Source organism: Pecten maximus, chromosome 12 (genome assembly GCF_902652985.1).
Source record: "Pecten maximus chromosome 12, xPecMax1.1, whole genome shotgun sequence".
NCBI classification, from domain to species: Eukaryota; Metazoa; Mollusca; class Bivalvia; order Pectinida; family Pectinidae; genus Pecten; species Pecten maximus.
In genome coordinates this window covers 1,012,776-1,036,128 of record NC_047026.1, presented here as the reverse complement: position 1 = coordinate 1,036,128, position 23,353 = coordinate 1,012,776, and the positions used below count along the sequence as shown (strand labels likewise).

The following is a 23,353-nucleotide window of genomic DNA, read 5'->3' as shown; positions in this document are numbered from 1 at the left end:
CACACTGAAAATTTCATAGGCGGCGTGCTGATTGGCTGAGCTCAAAGGTCATGCTAAGATGACCTCCTACGAGGTATTGTTAGATCTTGTATTACAGTGTATCATAGAGGAGCAGAAATTACAAGTATAATTTTAATTAGATTGAATCTGAACAATAAATAATTTAAAGTATTTTAGGTGTATGTATGTGCTCAATATCATATGATCAATTCAAAAGAGTGCATGTGTTTTAAGGAAATACTGACAGAAATGATTTAATATTTTTTTTTTTTTTTTTTTTCAATAACATAAAGTCACAAAACTGACACTGACTACCAGACAACACATAATCCTGTGGAAACTCATCGGAGATCAAACATCTCTGGCATATCTTCAAAACTGCTATTATCACAGAACTCTCAGTAAATTCCCATCAGACATCAATTAAAAAAGTCTACAGAAGTCTGTTTTGTACAAATGTGCTGACACTCGATGAATCCGCTTGGTTGTGTCAAGTGTTGGTGAGAGTTTTAGAGAATGACAGCTGAGCTTACACAGAGGACAGCCCCTGGGGTGACACTTCACATTAGGGTGACATCTAGCTGTGTCTTTGTCATAGCTCGAACTCCATTACTTGATGCAGACACAAACACCAGACATGTAAGAAAATAAAAGACAATGTTTTCCTAATCCACCTGCACAATTTATGTCATCACCAACTGGCACCAGGACAAAAAAAGGTCATATATTTTCTTTATATTTAGAAAGTGATTAGCCATGCTGATACTATATGAAGCAGACAACACTGCCCTCAAACATCTACCACATAAAACAGACAACATTGTCACCAAACATCTACCACATAAAACAGACAACATTGTCACCAAACATCTACCACATAAAGCAGACAACATTGTCCACAAACATCTACCACATCAAACAGACAACACTGTCCACAAACATCTACCACATCAAACAGACAACACTGTCCACAAACATCTACCACATAAAGCAGACAACATTGTCCACAAACATCTACCACATAAAACAGACAACACTGTCCACATCTACCACATAAAACAGACAACACTGTCACAAACATCTACCACATAAAGCAGACAACATTGTCCACAAATATCTACCACATAAAACAGACAACACTGTCCACAAACATCTCCCACATAAAACAGACAACACTGTCCACAAACATCTCCCACATAAAACAGACAACATTGTCCACAAACATCTACCACATAAAACAGACAACACTGTCCACAAACATCTACCACATCAAACAGACAACATTGTCCACAAACATCTACCGCATAAAACAGACAACACTGTCCACAAACATCTACCACATAAAACAGACAACATTGCCCACAAACATCTACCACATAAAACAGACAACATTGCCCACAAACATCTACCACATAAAACAGACAACACTGTCCACAAACATCTCCCACATAAAACAGACAACACTGTCCACAAACATCTCCCACATAAAACAGACAACACTGTCCACAAACATCTACCACATCAAACAGACAACACTGTCCACAAACATCTACCACATCAAACAGACAACATTGTCCACAAACATCTACCGCATAAAACAGACAACACTGTCCACAAACATCTACCACATAAAACAGACAACATTGCCCACAAACATCTACCACATAAAACAGACAACATTGCCCACAAACATCTACCACATAAAACAGACAACACTGTCCACAAACATCTACCACATAAAACAGACAACACTGTCCACAAACATCTACCACATAAAACAGACAACACTGTCCATAAACATCTACCACATAAAACAGACAACACTGTCCACAAACATCTACCACATAAAACAGACAACATTGTCCACAAACATCTACCACATAAAACAGACAACACTGTCCACAAACATCTCCCACATAAAACAGACAACACTGTCCACAAACATCTACCACATCAAACAGACAACATTGTCCACAAACATCTACCACATAAAACAGACAACATTGTCCACAAACATCTACCACATAAAACAGACAACATTGTCCACAAACATCTACCACATCAAACAGACAACACTGTCCACAAACATCTACCACATAAAACAGACAACATTGTCCACAAACATCTACCACATAAAACAGACAACACTGTCCACATCTACCACATAAAACAGACAACATTGTCCACAAACATCTACCACATAAAACAGACAACATTGTCCACAAACATCTACCACATAAAACAGACAACACTGTCCACATCTACCACATAAAACAGACAACATTGTCCACAAACATCTACCACATAAAACAGACAACACTGTCCACAAACATCTACTACATAAAACAGACAACACTGTCCACAAACATCTACCACATAAAACAGACAACACTGTCCACAAACATCTACAACATAAAACAGACAACATTGTCCACAAACATCTACTACATAAAACAGACAACACTGTCCACAAACATCTACAACATAAAACAGACAACACTGTCCACAAACATCTACAACATAAAACAGACAACACTGTCCACAAACATCTACAACATAAAACAGACAACATTGTCCACAAACATCTACTACATAAAACAGACAACACTGTCCACAAACATCTACAACATAAAACAGACAACACTGTCCACAAACATCTACAACATAAAACAGACAACACTGTCCACAAATATCTACCACATAAAACAGACAACACTGTCCACAAACATCTACCACATAAAACAGACAACACTGTCCACAAATATCTACCACATAAAACGGACAACACTGTCCACAAACATCTACCACATAAAATAGACAACACTGTCACCAAACATCTACCACATAAAACAGACAACACTGTCCACAAACATCTACCACATAAAACAGACAACATTGTCCACAAACATCTACCACATAAAACAGACAACATTGTCCACAAACATCTACCACATAAAACAGACAACACTGTCCACAAACATCTACAACATAAAACAGACAACACTGTCACCAAACATCTACCACATAAAACAGACAACATTGTCCACAAACATCTACCACATAAAACAGACAACATTGTCCACAAACATCTACCACATAAAACAGACAACACTGTCCACAAACATCTACCACATAAAACAGACAACACTGTCCACAAACATCTACCACATAAAACAGACAACACTGTCCACAAACATCTACCACATAAAACAGACAACATTGTCCACAAACATCTACCACATAAAACAGACAACACTGTCCACAAACATCTACCACATAAAACAGACAACATTGTCCACAAACATCTACCACATAAAACAGACAACATTGTCCTCAAACATCTACCACATAAAACAGGCAACATTGTCCCAAAACATCTACAACATAAAACAGACAACATTGTCCACAAACATCTACCACATAAAACAGACAACACTGTCCACAAACATCTACCACATAAAACAGACAACACTGTCCACAAACATCTACCACATAAAACAGACAACACTGTCCACAAACATCTACCACATAAAACAGACAACACTGTCCACAAACATCTACCACATAAAACAGACAACACTGTCCACAAACATCAACCACATAAAACAGACAACACTGTCCACAAACATCTACTACATAAAACAGACAACACTGTCCTCAAACATCTACAACATAAAACAGACAACATTGTCCACAAACATCTACCACATAAAACAGACAACACTGTCCACAAACATCTACCACATAAAACAGACAACACTGTCCACAAACATCTACCACATAAAACAGACAACATTGTCCACAAACATCTACCACATAAAACAGACAACACTGTCCACAAACATCTACCACATAAAACAGACAACACTGTCCACAAACATCTACCACATAAAACAGACAACACTGTCCACAAACATCTACCACATAAAACAGACAACACTGTCCACAAACATCTACCACATAAAACAGACAACACTGTCCACAAACATCTACCACATCAAACAGACAACACTGTCCACAAATATCTACCACATAAAACAGACAACACTGTCCACAAACATCTACCACATAAAACAGACAACACTGTCACAAACATCTACCACATAAAGCAGACAACATTGTCCACAAATATCTACCACATAAAACAGACAACACTGTCCACAAACATCTCCCACATAAAACAGACAACACTGTCCACAAACATCTCCCACATAAAACAGACAACATTGTCCACAAACATCTACCACATAAAACAGACAACACTGTCCACAAACATCTACCACATAAAACAGACAACATTGTCCACAAACATCTACCACATAAAACAGACAACATTGTCCTCAAACATCTACCACATAAAACAGGCAACATTGTCCCAAAACATCTACAACATAAAACAGACAACATTGTCCACAAACATCTACCACATAAAACAGACAACACTGTCCACAAACATCTACCACATAAAACAGACAACACTGTCCACAAACATCTACCACATAAAACAGACAACACTGTCCACAAACATCTACCACATAAAACAGACAACACTGTCCACAAACATCTACCACATAAAACAGACAACACTGTCCTCAAACATCTACCACATAAAACAGACAACACTGTCCACAAACATCTACTACATAAAACAGACAACACTGTCCTCAAACATCTACAACATAAAACAGACAACATTGTCCACAAACATCTACCACATAAAACAGACAACACTGTCCACAAACATCTACCTCATAAAACAGACAACATTGTCCACAAACATCTACCACATAAAACAGACAACATTGTCCACAAACATCTACCACATAAAACAGACAACACTGTCCACAAACATCTACCACATAAAACAGACAACATTGTCCACAAACATCTACCACATAAAACAGACAACACTGTCCACAAACATATACCACATAAAACAGACAACACTGTCCACAAACATCTACCACATAAAACAGACAACATTGTCCACAAACATCTACAACATAAAACAGACAACGCTGTCCACAAACATCTACCACATAAAACAGACAACACTGTCCACAAACATCTACCACATAAAACAGACAACACTGTCCACAAACATCTACCACATAAAACAGACAACACTGTCCACAAACATCTACAACATAAAACAGACAAGACTGTCCACAAACATCTACCACATAAAACAGACAACATTGTCCACAAACATCTACCACATAAAACAGACAACATTGTCCACAAACATCTACCGCATAAAACAGACAACATTGTCACCAAACATCTACCACATAAAACAGACAACATTGTCCTCAAACATCTACCACATAAAACAGACAACACTGTCCACAAACATCTACCACATAAAACAGACAACACTGTCCACAAATATCTACCACATAAAACAGACAACACTGTCCACAAACATCTACCACATAAAACAGAAAACACTGTCCACAAACATCTACCACATAAAACAGACAACACTGTCCACAAACATCTACCACATAAAACAGACAACACTGTCCACAAATATATACCACATAAAACAGACAACGCGGTCCACAAACATCTACCACATAAAACAGACAACACTGTCCACAAATATATACCACATAAAACAGACAACACTGTCCACAAACATCTACCACATAAAACAGACAACATTGTCCACATCTACCACATAAAACAGACAACACTGTCACAAACATCTACCACATAAAACATACAACATTGTCACCAAACATCTACCACATAAAACAGACAACACTGTCCACAAACATCTACCACATAAAACAGACAACACTGTCCACAAACATCTACCACATAAAACAGACAACACTGTCCACAAATATCTACCACATAAAACAGACAACACTGCCCTCAAACATCTACAACATAAAACGGACAACACTGTCCACAAACATCTACCACATGAACTAATGGTACCAAACCCGCCTTTTGGCATTCCACTGGTCAAGTGCTATGCCTGCCTTTTGGCGTTCCACACAAGATATATGGAAACCTCCATTTCTAAATGCTAGTTGATCTATTGATATATTAATAAAAACTTACTATTCCATTCTTTCGTATGTCAGAGATGAAAATGTATGTCAGAGATGAAAATGTATGTCAGAGATGAAAATGTATTGTCAGAGATGAAAATGTATTGTCAGAGATGAAAATGTATGTCAGAGATGAAAATGTATGTCAGAGATGGAAATGTATGTCAGAGATGAAAATCAAACTCAATATTGTTTTGGAACAACGATCAATAAATTCGCGGACAGCACACATATTTTCACGATATCCGTTACGTTTAGGGCCTATTTTCAGTGTTGTGTTATGTCACAGGAAACATAACATCTTTTTTTGAGTGGTAAAATGTTCCAAGGTACATGTTTATCTGACAGGTACACTGAATTCAGATACAGAATTATAGATACTTGTAGTCGGGTATATTCCATGTCAAGTTTCACCACAACTGATACTTATTTGTTAAATCTGTCAATTGATGTTTTCAGTTAATAATTCCTTACACACCGCTAACATAATAGTCATAAATAAGAGGCCTAGAGGGCCTTCATTACTCACCTGGTTGGATTCGATAAAATGTCAAAATAATGTTGATGTTCAATTCGTTAATAGCTTTACATTTGTTGAATGTGAACAATGCTATACATGGTTATGGGATGAGGATCTCAACTGCTTCAAGGATATAACCCAGAAACGAAGTCCAGACTCCCTTGGGCTGTGAAAAGACCCCAAGGATTGTTTTTAAAACATAATTGTGTTTAAAGAAACTAATTAAGTCCCTTTGGGTGGGGAAAGACACCTGGACCTATTTTTACATCAGGATTGTGTTTATCTCTTTGATGTGGGGATCTTATCTGCTTTAAAGATATAACAAAGTTCGTAGAGGTGGGAAAAGACGAAAGGGCCTATTTTTACCAAAAAGAAGTTCCTAAAGAGTTTGCTATGTTCCCCTTATGAGGCCCCTACCCCCATGATGATGCCTCTAGGGGGCAACGACTCAACATCTATACAAAATTGATTTTCCTTCACCCAAGGATGCTTCAGACCAAATATGGAACAAATCCTACGATAGAAGGATAATCTTTAGTATTCCCTATATTTCCCCATCATGCTCCACTCCTCAGCCCTTTCATATGTACAATTCTGAATCCCCACCACAAAATGATGCTTCTTGTAAATATGGTTGATATCCATCACTTAAATAAGTATCAGAGAAGAAGTCCCTCAAATCCATATGGCCAAATTACCCCTTTATGGCCTCGCCCTCAGTCCCCTTGGGGGTCAGAACCTCATTTGAATCCTTATCACCTAAGTATACTATCACTCAAATTTGGTTAAATGCCCATTCACAGTTATGAAGAAAAAGTCATTTCTGAAGAAGGCATATAAGCTCATAATGGCCCTTCTGGCCAGGTTAGCTAAAAATGGACTCCCAGTTATTTCAGTTGCTGAAATGAAAGCAATATCTTTGCAATGACTACAGCTATGGGACTTGTTAAGCAGGCAAACACATGATTATTGGTCAACAGATCAAGTTATCAATACACCATTTTTTTGTAATTGATGTCTAGAGATGAATCCTTTGCTATTATCCGACTGACAACAGATGATTCCCCATTACATAAGTTGAGGAAGCCATATCAAGACATTCTAACAAATTTTCAATGAGTGTTTCATCCCGGACAATATACTGCAGTTGATGAAGGAATGATTTCTTGGAGGGGAAATCTTAACTTAATTCCCAGTATCAGTCCAGATAACCAAGTATGGACTTAAAGTATGCATGCTTTGTGATTCCAGCAATGAGTATATCATCCTGGACAATGATGTTGCAGACTTGAACTCTATACTGGAGGTGAACAGCATCACAAAGCATACTTGGACTTACCTATGACTTAGTAATGCACCTTGTCAGTCTGTATTTGAATAAAGACTAAACTTATACACATAGAAACCATGCCTTGCACCAGAGCCAACACAAAATCACCAGCATGACTTATTATTTACTGTTGTAAATATGCATTTGAAATAGGATTTTGGAATGTTTGTTTGACAAGTGCTTTTAATTATTTAAAGGAAAGGAGTAAAAGATACTAACACATTTGATCCTGTGACCTTGAAAGTAGACACAAGCAGACATGGACTTATTAACAGGCATGGGCTTATTACCAGGCATGGACTAATATTACCAGGCATGGACTTATTACCAGACATGGTCTTATTACCAGGAATGGACTTATTACCAGACATGGGCTTATTACAAGACATGGTCTTATTACCAGACATGGACTTATTACCAGACATCGGCTTATTACCAGACATGGTCTTATTACCAGACATGGACTTATTACCAGTCATGGACTTATTACCAGTCATGGACTTATTACCAAACATGGTCTTATTACCAGACATGGACTTATTACCAGACATCGGCTTATTACCAGACATGGACTTATTACCAGACATGGACTTATTACCAGTCATGGACTTATTACCAAACATGGTCTTATTACCAGACATGGGCTTATTACCAGACATGGACTTATTACCAGACATGGGCTTATTACCAGACATGGACTTATTACCAGTCATGGACTGATTACCAGACATGGACTTATTACCAGACATGGTCTTATTACCAGACATGGACTTATTACCAGACATGGGCTTATTACCAGACATGGACTTATTACCAGACATGGGCTTATTACCAGACATGGACTTATTACCAGACATGGACTTATTACCAGACATGGACTTATTACACTTATTACCAGTCATGGACTTATTACCAGACAAGATCTTATTACCAGACATGGGCTTATTACCAGACATGGACTTATTACCAGTCATGGACTGATTACCAAACATGGTCTTATTACCAGACATGGGCTTATTACCAGACATGGACTTATTACCAGACATGGTCTTATCACCAGACATAGACTTATTTCACTTATTACCAGACATGGACTTATTACCAGACATGGGCTTATTACACTTATTACCAGTCATGGACTTATTACACTTATTACCAGTCGTGGACTTATTACCAGACATGATCTTATTACCAGACATGGGCTTATTACCAGACATGGGCTTATTACCAGACATGGACTTATTACCAGTCATGGACTTATTACCAGCCATGGACTTATTACCAGACATGGTCTTATTACCAGACATGGGCTTATTACCAGACATGGGCTTATTACCAGACATGGACTTATTACCAGACATGGACTTATTACCAGACATGGTCTTATTACCAGACATAGACTTATTACACTTATTACCAGACATGGACTTATTACCAGACATGGGCTTATTACCAGACATGGACTTATTACCAGTCATGGACTTATTACCAAACATGGTCTTATTACCAGACATGGGCTTATTACCAGTCATGGACTTATTACCAGTCATGGGTTTATAACCAGACATGGGTTTATAACCAGACATGGGCTTATTACCAGATATGGACTTATTACCAGTCATGGGTTTATAACCAGTCATGGACTTATTACCAGACATGATCTTATTACCAGTCATGGACTTATTACCAGTCATGGGTTTATAACCAGTCATGGACTTATTACCAGACATGATCTTATTACCAGATATGGACTTATTACCAGTCATGGACTTATTACCAGACATGATCTTATTACCAGTCATGGACTTATTACCAGACATGGGCTTATTACCAGACATGGACTTATTACCAGTAATGGACTTATTACCAGTCATGGACTTATTACCAGACATGATCTTATTACCAGTCATGGACTTATTACCAGTCATGGGTTTATTACCAGTCATGGACTTATTACCAGTCATGGACTTATTACCAGACATGATCTTATTACCAGTCATGGACTTATTACCAGTCATGGGTTTATAACCAGACATGGGCTTATTACCAGATATGGACTTATTACCAGTCATGGGTTTATAACCAGTCATGGACTTATTACCAGACATGATCTTATTACCAGTCATGGACTTATTACCAGTCATGGGTTTATAACCAGTCATGGACTTATTACCAGACATGATCTTATTACCAGTCATGGACTTATTACCAGACATGATCTTATTACCAGTCATGGACTTATTACCAGTCATGGGCTTATTACCAGATATGGACTTATAACCAGACATGGGCTTATTACCAGACATGGACTTATTACCAAACATGGTCTTATTACCAGACATGGGCTTATTACCAGACATGGACTTATAACCAGACATGGGCTTATTACCAGACATGGGTTTATCACCAGTCATGGGCTTATTACACTTATTAACAGACATGATCTTATTACCAGTCATGGACTTATTACCAGACATGGACTTATTACACTTATTACCAGACATGGGCTTATTACCAGACATGGACTTATTACCAGTCATGGACTTATTACCAAACATGGTCTTATTACCAGACATGGGCTTATTACACTTATTACCAGACATGGACTTATTACCAGTCATGGACTTATTACCAGACATGGGTTTATCACCAGTCATGGGCTTATTACACTTATTAACAGACATGATCTTATTACCAGTCATGGACTTATTACCAGACATGGACTTATTACACTTATTACCAGACATGGGCTTATTACCAGACATGGACTTATTACACTTATTACCAGACATGGGCTTATTACCAGACATGGACTTATTACCAGTCATGGACTTATTACACTTATTACCAGACATGGGCTTATTACCAGACATGGACTTATTACACTTATTACCAGACATAGACTTATTACCATACATGGACTTATTACCAGACATGGACTTATTACACTTATTACCAGACATGGGCTTATTACCAGACATGGACTTATTACCAGTCATGGTCTTATTACCAAACATGGTCTTATTACCAGACATGGGCTTATTACCAGACATGGAGTTATTACCAGACATGGACTTATTACCAGACATGGACTTATTAACAGACATGGACTTATTACCAGACATAGGTTTATCACCAGTCATGGGCTTATTACACTTATTAACAGACATGATCTTATTACCAGTCATGGACTTATTACCAGACATGGACTTATTACACTTATTACCAGACATGGACTTCTTACCAGTCATGGGCTTATTACCAGTCATGGACTTATTACCAGTCATGGACTTATTACCAGTCATGGTCTTATTACCAGCCATGGGCTTATTACCAGACATGGACTTATTACACTTATTACCAGACATGGACTTATTACCAGTCATGGACTTATTACCAGACATGGGTTTATCACCAGTCATGGGCTTATTACACTTATTAACAGACATGATCTTATTACCAGTCATGGACTTATTACCAGACATGGACTTATTACACTTATTACCAGACATGGACTTATTACCAGTCATGGACTTATTACCAGTCATGGTCTTATTAACAGACATGGGCTTATTACCAGACATGGACTTATTACCCGACATGGGCTTATTACCAGTAATGGACTTATTACCAGACATGGACTTATTACCAGCCATGGACTTATTACCAGGCATCGGCTTATTACCAGACATGGTCTTATTACCAGACATGGACTTATTACCATACATGGACTTATTACCAGACATGGACTTATTACACTTATTACCAGCCATGGTCTTATTACTAGACATAGACTTATTACCATACATGGACTTATTACCAGTCATGGGCTTATTACCAGACATGGGCTTATTACCAGACATGGACTTATTACCAGACATGGACTTATTACCAGACATGGTCTTATTACCCGACATGGACTTATTACAAGACATGGACTTATTACCAGACATGGTCTTATTACCAGACATGGGCTTATTAACAGACATGGACTTATTACCAGACATGGGCTTATTAACAGACATGGACTTATTACCAGACATGGACTTATTACCCGACATGGACTTATTAACAGACATGGACTTATTACCAGACATGGACTGTATTACAAGACATGGTCTTATTACCAGACATGGACTTATTACCAGACATGGACTTATTACCAGACATGGACTTATTACCAGACATGGGCTTATTACCAGACATAGACTTATTACCAGACATGGACTTATTACCAGACATGGACTTATTACAAGACATGGACTTATTACCAGACATGGACTTACTACCATACATGGACTTATTACCAGACATGTCCTTATTACCAGACATGGACTTATTACCAGACATGGACTTATTACCAGACATGGACTTACTACCATACATGGACTTATTACCAGACATGGACTTATTACCAGACATGGACTTACTACCATACATGGACTTATTACCAGACATGGTCTTATTACCAGACATGGACTTATTACCAGACATGGACTTATTTCTGGATAGATAAGTATATATCTTACCTTGTGAACACTCAGTGTGTTTGCGTACACTTGCATCCCTTCCATGACACTATCCACCATGGCAGAATACATTTGAACCAGAATCCTGTTGATGATATCAAACACATGTATGCTCTAAAGATTGTGTCATACAAATGTACGTAATATGTAGGTAATAGAAAATGTTTCTTACGTATATTAATGTCATAATCATGATGAAAATAATACACCTATCAGAGTACTGAAAGTATAGATTAACTCAAGAATACTATCATTTCTATAAGGGGGGGGGGGGGGATGTTTGCACAGGAATAGTGTCATTTCCATGAGGGAGGTCTGTCCCAAACGTTTACACAAGAATAATGCCATTTCTTTGGGGGAGGGAATGTTTACATCAGAATAATGTCATTTATTTGGGGGAGGGGATGTTTACACAAGAACAATGTCATTTATAAGGGAGAGAATGTTTACACAAGAATAATGTCAATTATTTTAGGGAGGGAATGTTTACACAAGAATAATGTCATTTATTTGGGGGAGGGGATGTTTACACAAGAACAATGTCATTTATTTGGAGGACGGAATGTTTACACAAGAATAATGTCATTTATTTGGGGGAGGGAATGTTTACACAAGAATAATGTCATTTATTTGGGGGAGGGAATGTTAACAAAAGAATAATGTCATTTATTTGGGGGAGGGGATGTTTACACCAGAATAATGTCATTTATTTGGGGGAGGGAATGTTTACACAAGAATAATGTCATTTATTTTGGGGAGGGAATGTTTACACAAGAATAATGCCATTTCTTTGGGGGAGGGAATGTTTACACAAGAATAATGTCATTTATAAGGGAGAGAATGGTTACACAAGAATAATGTCATTTATTTTAGGGAGGGAATGTTTACACCAGAATAATGTCATTTATTTGGGGGAGGGAATGTTTACACCAGAATAATGTCATTTATTTGGGGGAGGGGATGTTTACACAAGAACAATGTCATTTATTTGGAGGAGGGAATTTTTACACAAGAATAATGTCATTTATTTGGGGGAGGGGATGTTTACACAAGAATAATGTCATTTATTTGGGGGAGGGAATGTTTACACCAGAATAATGTCATTTATTTGGGGGAGGGGATGTTTACACAAGAACAATGTCATTTATTTGGAGGAGGGAATTTTTACACAAGAACAATGTCATTTATTTGGAGGAGGGAATTTTTACACAAGAATAATGTCATTTCTTTGGGGGAGGGAATGTTATACAAGATATGTCATTTCTTTGGGGGAGGGGATGTTTACACAAGAATAATGTCATTTATTTGGGGGAGGGAATGTTTACACCAGAATAATGTCATTTATTTGGGGGAGGGGATGTTTACACAAGAACAATGTCATTTATTTGGAGGAGGGAATGTTTACACAAGAATAATGTCATTTATTTGGGGGAGGGGATGTTTACACAAGAATAATGTCATTTATTTGGGGGAGGGAATGTTTACACCAGAATAATGTCATTTATTTGGGGGAGGGGATGTTTACACAAGAACAATGTCATTTATTTGGAGGAGGGAATTTTTACACAAGAACAATGTCATTTATTTTGGGGAGGGAATGTTTACACAAGAATAATGCCATTTCTTTGGGGGAGGGAATGTTTACACAAGAATAATGTCATTTATAAGGGAGAGAATGGTTACACAAGAATAATGTCATTTATTTTAGGGAGGGAATGTTTACACCAGAATAATGTCATTTATTTGGGGGAGGGAATGTTTACACCAGAATAATGTCATTTATTTGGGGGAGGGAATGTTTACACCAGAATAATGTCATTTATTTGGGGGAGGGGATGTTTACACAAGAACAATGTCATTTATTTGGAGGAGGGAATTTTTACACAAGAATAATGTCATTTATTTGGGGGAGGGGATGTTTACACAAGAATAATGTCATTTATTTGGGGGAGGGAATGTTTACACCAGAATAATGTCATTTATTTGGGGGAGGGGATGTTTACACAAGAACAATGTCATTTATTTGGAGGAGGGAATTTTTACACAAGAACAATGTCATTTATTTTGAGGAGGGAATTTTTACACAAGAATAATGTCATTTCTTTGGGGGAGGGAATGTTATACAAGATATGTCATTTCTTTGGGGGAGGGGATGTTTACACAAGAATAATGTCATTTATTTGGGGGAGGGAATGTTTACACAAGAATAATGTCATTTATTTGGGGGAGGGGATGTTTACACAAGAACAATGTCATTTATTTGGAGGAGGGAATTTTTACACAAGAATAATGTCATTTATTTGGGGGAGGGGATGTTTACACAAGAATAATGTCATTTATTTGGGGGAGGGAATGTTTACACCAGAATAATGTCATTTATTTGGGGGAGGGGATGTTTACACAAGAACAATGTCATTTATTTGGAGGAGGGAATTTTTACACAAGAACAATGTCATTTATTTGGAGGATGGAATTTTTACACAAGAATAATGTCATTTCTTTGGGGGAGGGAATGTTATACAAGATATGTCATTTATTTGGAGGAGGGAATGTTTACACAAGGATAATGTCATTTATTTGGGGGAGGGAATGTTTACACCAGAATAATGTCATTTATTTGGGGGAGGGGATGTTTACACAAGAACAATGTCATTTATTTGGGGGAGGGGATGTTTATACAAGAATAATGTCATTTATTTGGGGGAGGGAATGTTTACACAAGAATAATGTCATTTATAAGGGAGAGAATGTTTACACAAGATTAATGTCATTTATTTGGGGGAGGGAATGTTTACACCAGAATAATGTCATTTATTTGGGGGAGGGAATGTTTACACAAGATTAATGTCATTTATTTGGGGGAGGGAATGTTTACACCAGAATAATGTCATTTCTTTGGGGGAGGGAATGTTTACACAAGAATAATGTCATTTATTTGGGGGAGGGAATGTTTACACAAGAATAACGTCATTTTCATGGAGGTGGGGATGTTTACACAAAAATAACGTCATTTCCATGGGGGAGGGGATGTTTACACACGAATAATTTAATTTCCATGAGGGAGGATTATCCCAGTTGTTTACACAAGAATACCATCATTTCCATATGGGGTTGCAGATTTTTACACAATAATATTATTGATTATGGAAATGGTGGAGACATAATATTTTATTCCCAAACATACAAAGAATTTCGTAATAAAAAACAAAATATTCTTGAAGCAACCTACCTGGTTTCTTCATCTTCTACTATGTAGTCCTCATAGGGCCCTGTGACGACAAAAAGATACAGATTTACATTGTAACTCACTGTCAAAATGATCTAAACTTGTTCTGTGAAAGTCATCCACACATAATGTAGACATCATAAAACAGATATTTAAGGATTTTATGTTTGTTGAAAATTTCTAGTACAACCAGTTTAAAATGATTTACGGAGGCTAGGACTTATCTAATTGCTGTAAAAACGATTTGATCTACTGTAGTTTCCCGAAACATTTTACGACAAGGAGACCCAGCTAAGTCAAGACTTTTACCGGGGACTTTATGGACATTGCTCTCGTTCCATTGTTCTATTTTATATATAGAAAACAATAAACAATACTGAGCAGATATCAGGACTGCAAATACAAAACAAGAGTCCCAGAGGGCCTGTATCACTCACCTGGTTTGATTTGACCAAAGATCAAAATATGTTCATGTTCAATTTGTTAATAGCTTTATTTGTTGATGTCAAACAATGCTATATATGGTTATGGGGAAGAGATCTATACTGCTTCAAAGTTAAAACCCTGAAGCAAATTCCAGAGTCGCTGATATTTAAGAGTTACCATCTTTATATATACTCAGTAGACCCTTTGGCCTGAAGTCACCAATACTTTAATTAATTTGTAATGTTGGCAAGATTGTCTACACGCCCCATACCTGAAGTCATCATCACTGTTCTTTATCAAGTCTGACTATTAGAATTCTTAAGAACCGTATTTATCCTCAAATTAGCCCTCTTGAAAGTACCTAGTAACCTGTTAATAAAAACTTAGGATGAGCTTACGTGTGAACCCCTTATAGCTCACTTTGTGGATAAGTATAGTACTGTAAATGTGGAAATATACAAGGGAGATATTTATGCTAATTATGCAGAGTCCTTTTAATCGCAAAAATTTCCTCCACGCATATCATTTTGATATCAATTTGCATAATCTAGAACTACAAACAAAGGTGGATCGATCACGAAAACTACCCACACGCATATTGTTAATATATCTGAATTAAGAAATTAGCCCCCAACGAAAATAACCTCGGTTAATTTGATTTACAGTACACAGTAAACTATTGCTTATGTTAAAGCCAAATAAGCTGTTTCTATTGTTATCCTAAATATGCTCTATACTTCAAGCTCTATCCTGTGTATTTTATAGTGTTTCTAATGTCTGCATTCAAGCTGTCTTTCCTTTCCTCGACCTATTTTGATGATGTTCAGTCAGCCTGCGAACTTTCCACCTTTGGATTCCAATCTCTTACCTTGGATCAAACCCTCATTGCTGTTCTCTCATCTATACCAAATATCTTACCCTTTATTGTCATCACAACCGTTATTAATGGAGCCCCTATCACTATTCTGTAAGCCCTTTGCCCTTGGAGCCCTCATCCTATTTTCTCATAGACTCTCCAACCTGTCGGAGTGACTACAGGAGTCGACAAACACAACTTTCAATTGCATTCATACTTGTAGCAATGACTTATCACCTGTCAAAATTTCAATGAAATGTTGTCCTACAAAGTGTCAAAATGACACCACAAAAAATATGTAACTATTAATAATCACCACAGTCGACTTGAACTTCCCAGAAAAAAAATCCATCTTGAAACAAGGCTCAGTATCCATTGTAAACGAGAAGAGACCTCTTTGGTTTTATGTGGAAATGGCCGACCTCCATGACCATGTAACAATTTGTCACATGAAAATTTATCATTCTGTCACAAAAAAGATTGTCATCATAACAATGCCATACGATATGTCCCCTATTTGTTATCCATAATCATACGGAGCCTTTTCCGACAGTTTTATACCCATATCAATATTTCAGAAGACAAAGATGATCAGTAGGAAAAAACACTGTTCTCTACTTAAGCACTGAAGTAGTTAGTTGTTATAATTTTCCCAGAATATCATGCAATTCACACATTTTTTTTCTTTTTTATCACAATAAACATGAACACATGATCAATTAATCCAGACAGTTTTGGGGTAATGTATTCCATAAATAATACTATATTGCCTAACAACACGTTATACTTGAAACATGGGAAAATAGACTTAGCAAAATGCTGGTACTCCGTCTATCTCAAACATTCTCATGGGAAACACGTGCTGAAAACTACTGAAATCCATTTCACAATGTATACTTCTAACATTCATATTCACTGGCAATGTGTGCATAAATTTATAAAGACAGTGGTAGATTCAAGAAGAAACAAAAGGCCCATGGGCCTTAACTGTCACCTGAGTTTTGATATATGTTAGCATGTTTGACGCCTGTGACCTTGAATAAGGTTAAGGTCATTCATTTGAACAATCTTTATAGCACTTCACCCAAGAATGCTATAAACGCAATATCAGATCTCTGGACCTTTTGGTTATCAAGAAGAAGTCATTGAAATATTTTAGCATATTTGACCCCTGTGACAATGAATAAAGGTCAAGGTAATCCATTTGAACAAAATTAGTGGCCCTTCATCCCAGCATCCTACAGACCTAGTATTGAAACGATGGGCCTTTTCATTATATACATCGAAGAAGTCGTTTAAAGATTTTAGCATATTTGACCCCTGTGACCTTGAATGAGGGTCAAAGTCATTCACTTGAAAAAATTTGGTAGCCCATCATCCCAGCTTGCTATAGACCCAATATCAGGTCTTTGGGCCTGTTGGTAATTGGAAGAAGTTAAAAAAATTTATTTATGACGTACGACGAACAACACACGATGCCAGACAAAAGGCGATTGCAAAAGGTCAGCTGAAACTTAGTCTCAGGTGACCTAATAAAATGCGTGACTGCTGTCTGATAATGTGCGATAAATCATCACACAATCATAAATCTTGATTCATATTCTGTTTGATCTGAATATTGCTGTCATACATTTAATGAAGTAAATAAACATTTAGAGAAATTACTGACGAGATATCGAAGAATAGAAAAAAAACGTAATGGTTGTAAATCAAATTTGACAGATGGCTTCTACTGAAACCTTGAATACCTCCATAAAAACTAGGTGTTTAACGATTGCTGTCAGAACCCTGGAGCTACAAGTTGAAGGAAGAACTAACACTTCTATTTCTCTCCGACAAATTTGATCGGAATCACTATTGATCCAGTTTATGTTTGTCCTTTTTTTAGTATTTCCCGAAGATTTTCTGCCAATCGGCAAACCAATGCCCAACTGTCATTTGAAATTGTAAAGCTGGTGTGAAAGGGACAAGAAGGAAAGAGTGAGCTGTAATTGAATCCTGGTCAGACGTACAGCCTTTGACCTGTCACACAATGGTATCGCCTGCAACTACTGCTTCTGAATTTCTGAGGAGATGTTTGCATTTTTCCTCATCAAATCTGATTAAACGATCGGAACTCCAACCTAATCAAAGTAATATAAATGTGGCTTTGTGTCTGAGCCTAACCCTCTTACAGCAGATTTTGGTGGGTTTCCTGAAACAGTGAGCTTCCCTGCCGATGCCGTAAACAGATAAAACTGCGTCCTGTGTGATATCTCTGTGTAAAAGCCAGAGGAAATTTCTAACAAAAACTTTAAATTCAATTTAAATTACATTGTATACATAAACAGGCAAAATCTCAGTATTGGTCTTTAGAAAATTACACTTGCATGAAAGGGAGAGTCTAGTGTTTCACACAACATATATTCAATTAGTAGTTAAGGTTAGAATTTCAGGATCAAGACAGTCCGCAGCAAAAAAAATTAAAATTATTTGAAATACTTGAGCCCCTAGAAGCAACTTACATGAAAATCACTGACAAAAAAAAAAAAAGAAAAGATATCATTATTATATACATATAGAAATTTGACCCATTTACCAAAATCCTGATCTCACCAAAATGTCATCTGTATACAGAACACTTTGTAATCTGATGATTTCATTAGAAGTATACATAGTTAAAAATTATTTTTTTCTTCAATTAGACTCTACAGCTGAATATAATGGGCAAGAACCTTCTACTCTAATCTCTCTTGTTTCATGGCATAAATGTCCAAACTTGGAACTTTTAAATTTGATTTTACTGAAGTAAAATGATGTTGCAACGCGCCAAGAAAGGGACTGTCAGTGAAGAAATCAATATCTGTTTGGAGAGGAAGTTATGAGTGACGGTTGGTGTGTGTCACGGAGAGAGATTTTTCTATCCGTATGACTCCTTATTGATGAAGCCATGCTCTCTGTTCTGAGTGGCGCCACAGGCAAGTAAAAATAGTATAAACACAGACGAGAAAACCTTCAAAACAACTCGCCATTTTTATATCAATTTTATTTTTAAAATATTCAATTACATGAGATTTTTAAGGCATGACAAAAAGAGATCAGAGATTGATTTTCTTTCTTTTCCAAAATATTATTCATGGATTTCGATTTTCTGGAAAAACTTGATTACCATGATGTATAAAACAACTTAACCTTCGAGCCAACTGAGTACATTCCTCCAAGTCAACAGCCCACAACAGGCAGCGTATTATCACGTTGTCACTTGACAAACCCAGCCTACCAATTTGCATGGTTGAATTTTAATATAAGGTATTTGGTGATGTTTTGCATTAACTCAGAGGCATCACTCTCTTTAGGATCCGGGATCCTTGTACGACCCAAATATTTTTAGTCCTGTATAAATCTCCCATGAGATCGTACCTAATACTGTGTATCATCAGATACCAATAATTTTTTTTCTTTTTAATTTGAAAAATATTGTATGTCTATTAGAATATATAGCTTTTCTAACCATTAATTATATTCATACCTTATTCCCCACAATATTGACTTTTTTTTATATATAATCTTTAACCACCCCCTGATCATTGAAACAAGAGGCCCAGAGGGCCTGGCATCACTCACCCAGATAATTTAGTGATTAGCAAAATACTTTCATTATAAGGTATGAACAAATCTTTTCCCATTCTGGGATCAGCCTGCAGTCTCTCTCATTACTATACTTGGCCATGATTTAACTTTGTAACCAACATTTAGCTTTCTAGTTGAAGATGATAAAAATTAAGTTGAAATAATTGGAAGCACTAAACTGATGATATTAACCTAATTTGACTTCCTGCATTGGACTATGCACTTTTTTTAGGACCAGATGAGCTGAAAAGATTGTTTTTGAAAAATCTTATAACCAGTTTTTTTTAAATACCAAAATAACAGAAAAAATCAAGAGGATTCCAATAAAATCTTATTTTTAATACATCAAACTTGCTCATACAGATCCAGAGCTTTAATGTATTTTTAAGGTTTTCAAACCCAGTGGTAGAATTTCACTGCTTTGACAGTACAACAGTCCTCAAGTAAAATTCAACTAGAAACATTAAAATCCCATCAAAATATCCAGCTGGACCCTAAATAGCATGGTGATGGAATTCTCACGATGTATTTCATCCCGAGATATCTTTTCCCATGAATTATAACACGAATGTTTTAGGTCAATATATGTGTAATCAACCAATTTAATTGATTTTAATGTCACAAATAGTATTGAATGAATAAATAAACAAAAGGCCCATAGGCCTGAATGGTCATCTGACTTTAACAGATCCCAGTGCTATTGCAGTATAACATACTCAGAAACAGTATTGTCAGGTACTGGAAAAATACAAATATAAATGTGAAGCATTAAATTGGTCAGAACCATCACAAAATCATTTAAGGCCCCCCACAGGAGGTACCTTAGAAAAAAAGTTTGCAATTGTGTTTTTCAAAATGGCAGCCATTGCAGCCATCTTGGATTTCAGAACAAACCAATTAAAACATAACAACTCTTGGTCAGGACCACCTCAGGATTATTTCAGGTTGATGGAACTTAAGAAGAAGTTTGAAATGTGAAAAAGTTCATGCATGGCATACAACAACAGATGGAGCCCAATGACTTAAGACACTCGGGCCATCCTTTCGGGTCAGATGACCTAAAAAGCATGTTTGCCTGAAAAATTTCATGTTTTACCCATCATGTATCGATCCTCCTAATACTGTCTATGATAAAATTGGGATAGATCTACATGTATTAATTCTGGTATCAGTCCACGTAGCTGATTACAAGCTACGTTCAAGATGAGCTCCGTCACCTGAGAGGTCAAGTCTGTGAGCCGAGAGGTCAGTTCTGCCTGGAATCAGCAGCCACAAGTACAGCGTACCCTCATTAATCTAGTCTAGTCGCGATCACGAAACAATCCGTTATTTATGTAACCCCAATTTGTCTAAAGGACTGATAATGCTATCTAATATATCATGGACAGCAGATATACAACAATTTGTATGTAATGTTAAGTATAAATGTCTATACCAAATTTGTCCTGCTGTAAGCCCAATGGACAACACAATTTCTGACTAGGGGATGGGCTTATAAATGGTCTTATACAGAGCTGTGATAATTCATTTGTTGCCATTTTGACCAAACCTCATTAAATAATGTTAGGCTTATTACACGACCTGGGCTTATTACATGACCTGGGCTTATTACACGATGTGGGCTTATTACACAATGTGGGCTTATTACATGACATGGGCTTATTACACGACATGGGCTTATTACAGGACCTGGGCTTATTACGCAACGTGGGCTTATTACACAACATGGGCTTATTACACGACATGGGCTTATTACACGACGTGGGCTTATTACATGACGTGGGCTTATTACACAATGTGGGCTTATTACACAACATGGGCTTATTACATGACATGGGCTTATTACACGCCGTGGGCTTATTATCCAACATGGGCTTATTATCCAACATGGTCTTATTAACCAACATGGGGTCCTCACTGGATATATAGAGTGATACTACAAGCCATCCTACACCATATTTACAGGTCACAGGTACTTTGTAGAGGTAGAAGACCTGCACTTCTGTCCACGATACCAGACATCAGTAAGGTGTTTAAGATCATTTTGTTAAAGAACTCTTTATTCTGTACCAAGCTATATGTTCAACACTGTGCAGTGTGTTAAAATTACCTGATGTTTACATAGACCATAGACATGCTCTATACATGTTTATCATCAGGTCAAAGAACCAAGAAACAAATGGTTCATTTACAGTGTGAAAGCGTGGTCAAACTGGACATTGAACTAATGTGACACATTATTATACCATTTATGATGTTAGGATATCATCACAGCTTGCATTTTGCAGAAAAGTTCCTTCCCAGAAAATGTTCGGCTTCTAATGAAAAATACCATTTTCTCTTATGTAGAAAGATAAAGCAGATGACAAGTGTTTCTCTGTGAATAAAGTTTGAATTTTTGTATGTGTTTAAGTGTTTTTCAAATATAGTTGCTATTATGTGCTATACCTACACTGTATGATGGGCCATGTGAGCTAAAACCCAGAATGTAGATCTTATTATAAACCATTTTGTTGTTTATTTGGTGTAAAATCCATTTTTTGTGTCATATCTTCATAACATAAAAATAAGTAAACTGGTAAAATCTTATCTGTTGTCTATCTGGATGATATAATAAACCAGGATTAAAACATCAATGTATGTCATCTACGTCAATCTGTAGAAAAAAGAATCACCTATTGCGTGAGGTATTATTTGCTTATAAAACAGACATATCAATAGATACTCATTGTCTACTGAAAATTAATCCCAACAGTGATATGTTTAATCCAACGTAAAGAGTTGTCTCACAG

The 23,353-nt window shown here is 36.8% G+C and overlaps 1 protein-coding gene across 1 annotated transcript in view; it reads right to left on the bottom strand.

Annotated features, from left to right (window-relative positions):
• LOC117339225 (uncharacterized protein C20orf194 homolog) overlaps window positions 1–23,353 on the bottom strand; it is a 153,070-nt gene that overhangs the window by 76,802 nt on the left and 52,915 nt on the right. The window contains exons 10-11 of the mRNA XM_033900699.1: window positions 15,674–15,713; window positions 12,445–12,529 (exon numbers count right to left, since the gene is read on the bottom strand). Of these exons, the coding sequence (XP_033756590.1) occupies window positions 12,445–12,529; window positions 15,674–15,713 (125 nt within the window). The remainder of the gene's footprint in view (window positions 1–12,444; window positions 12,530–15,673; window positions 15,714–23,353) is intronic.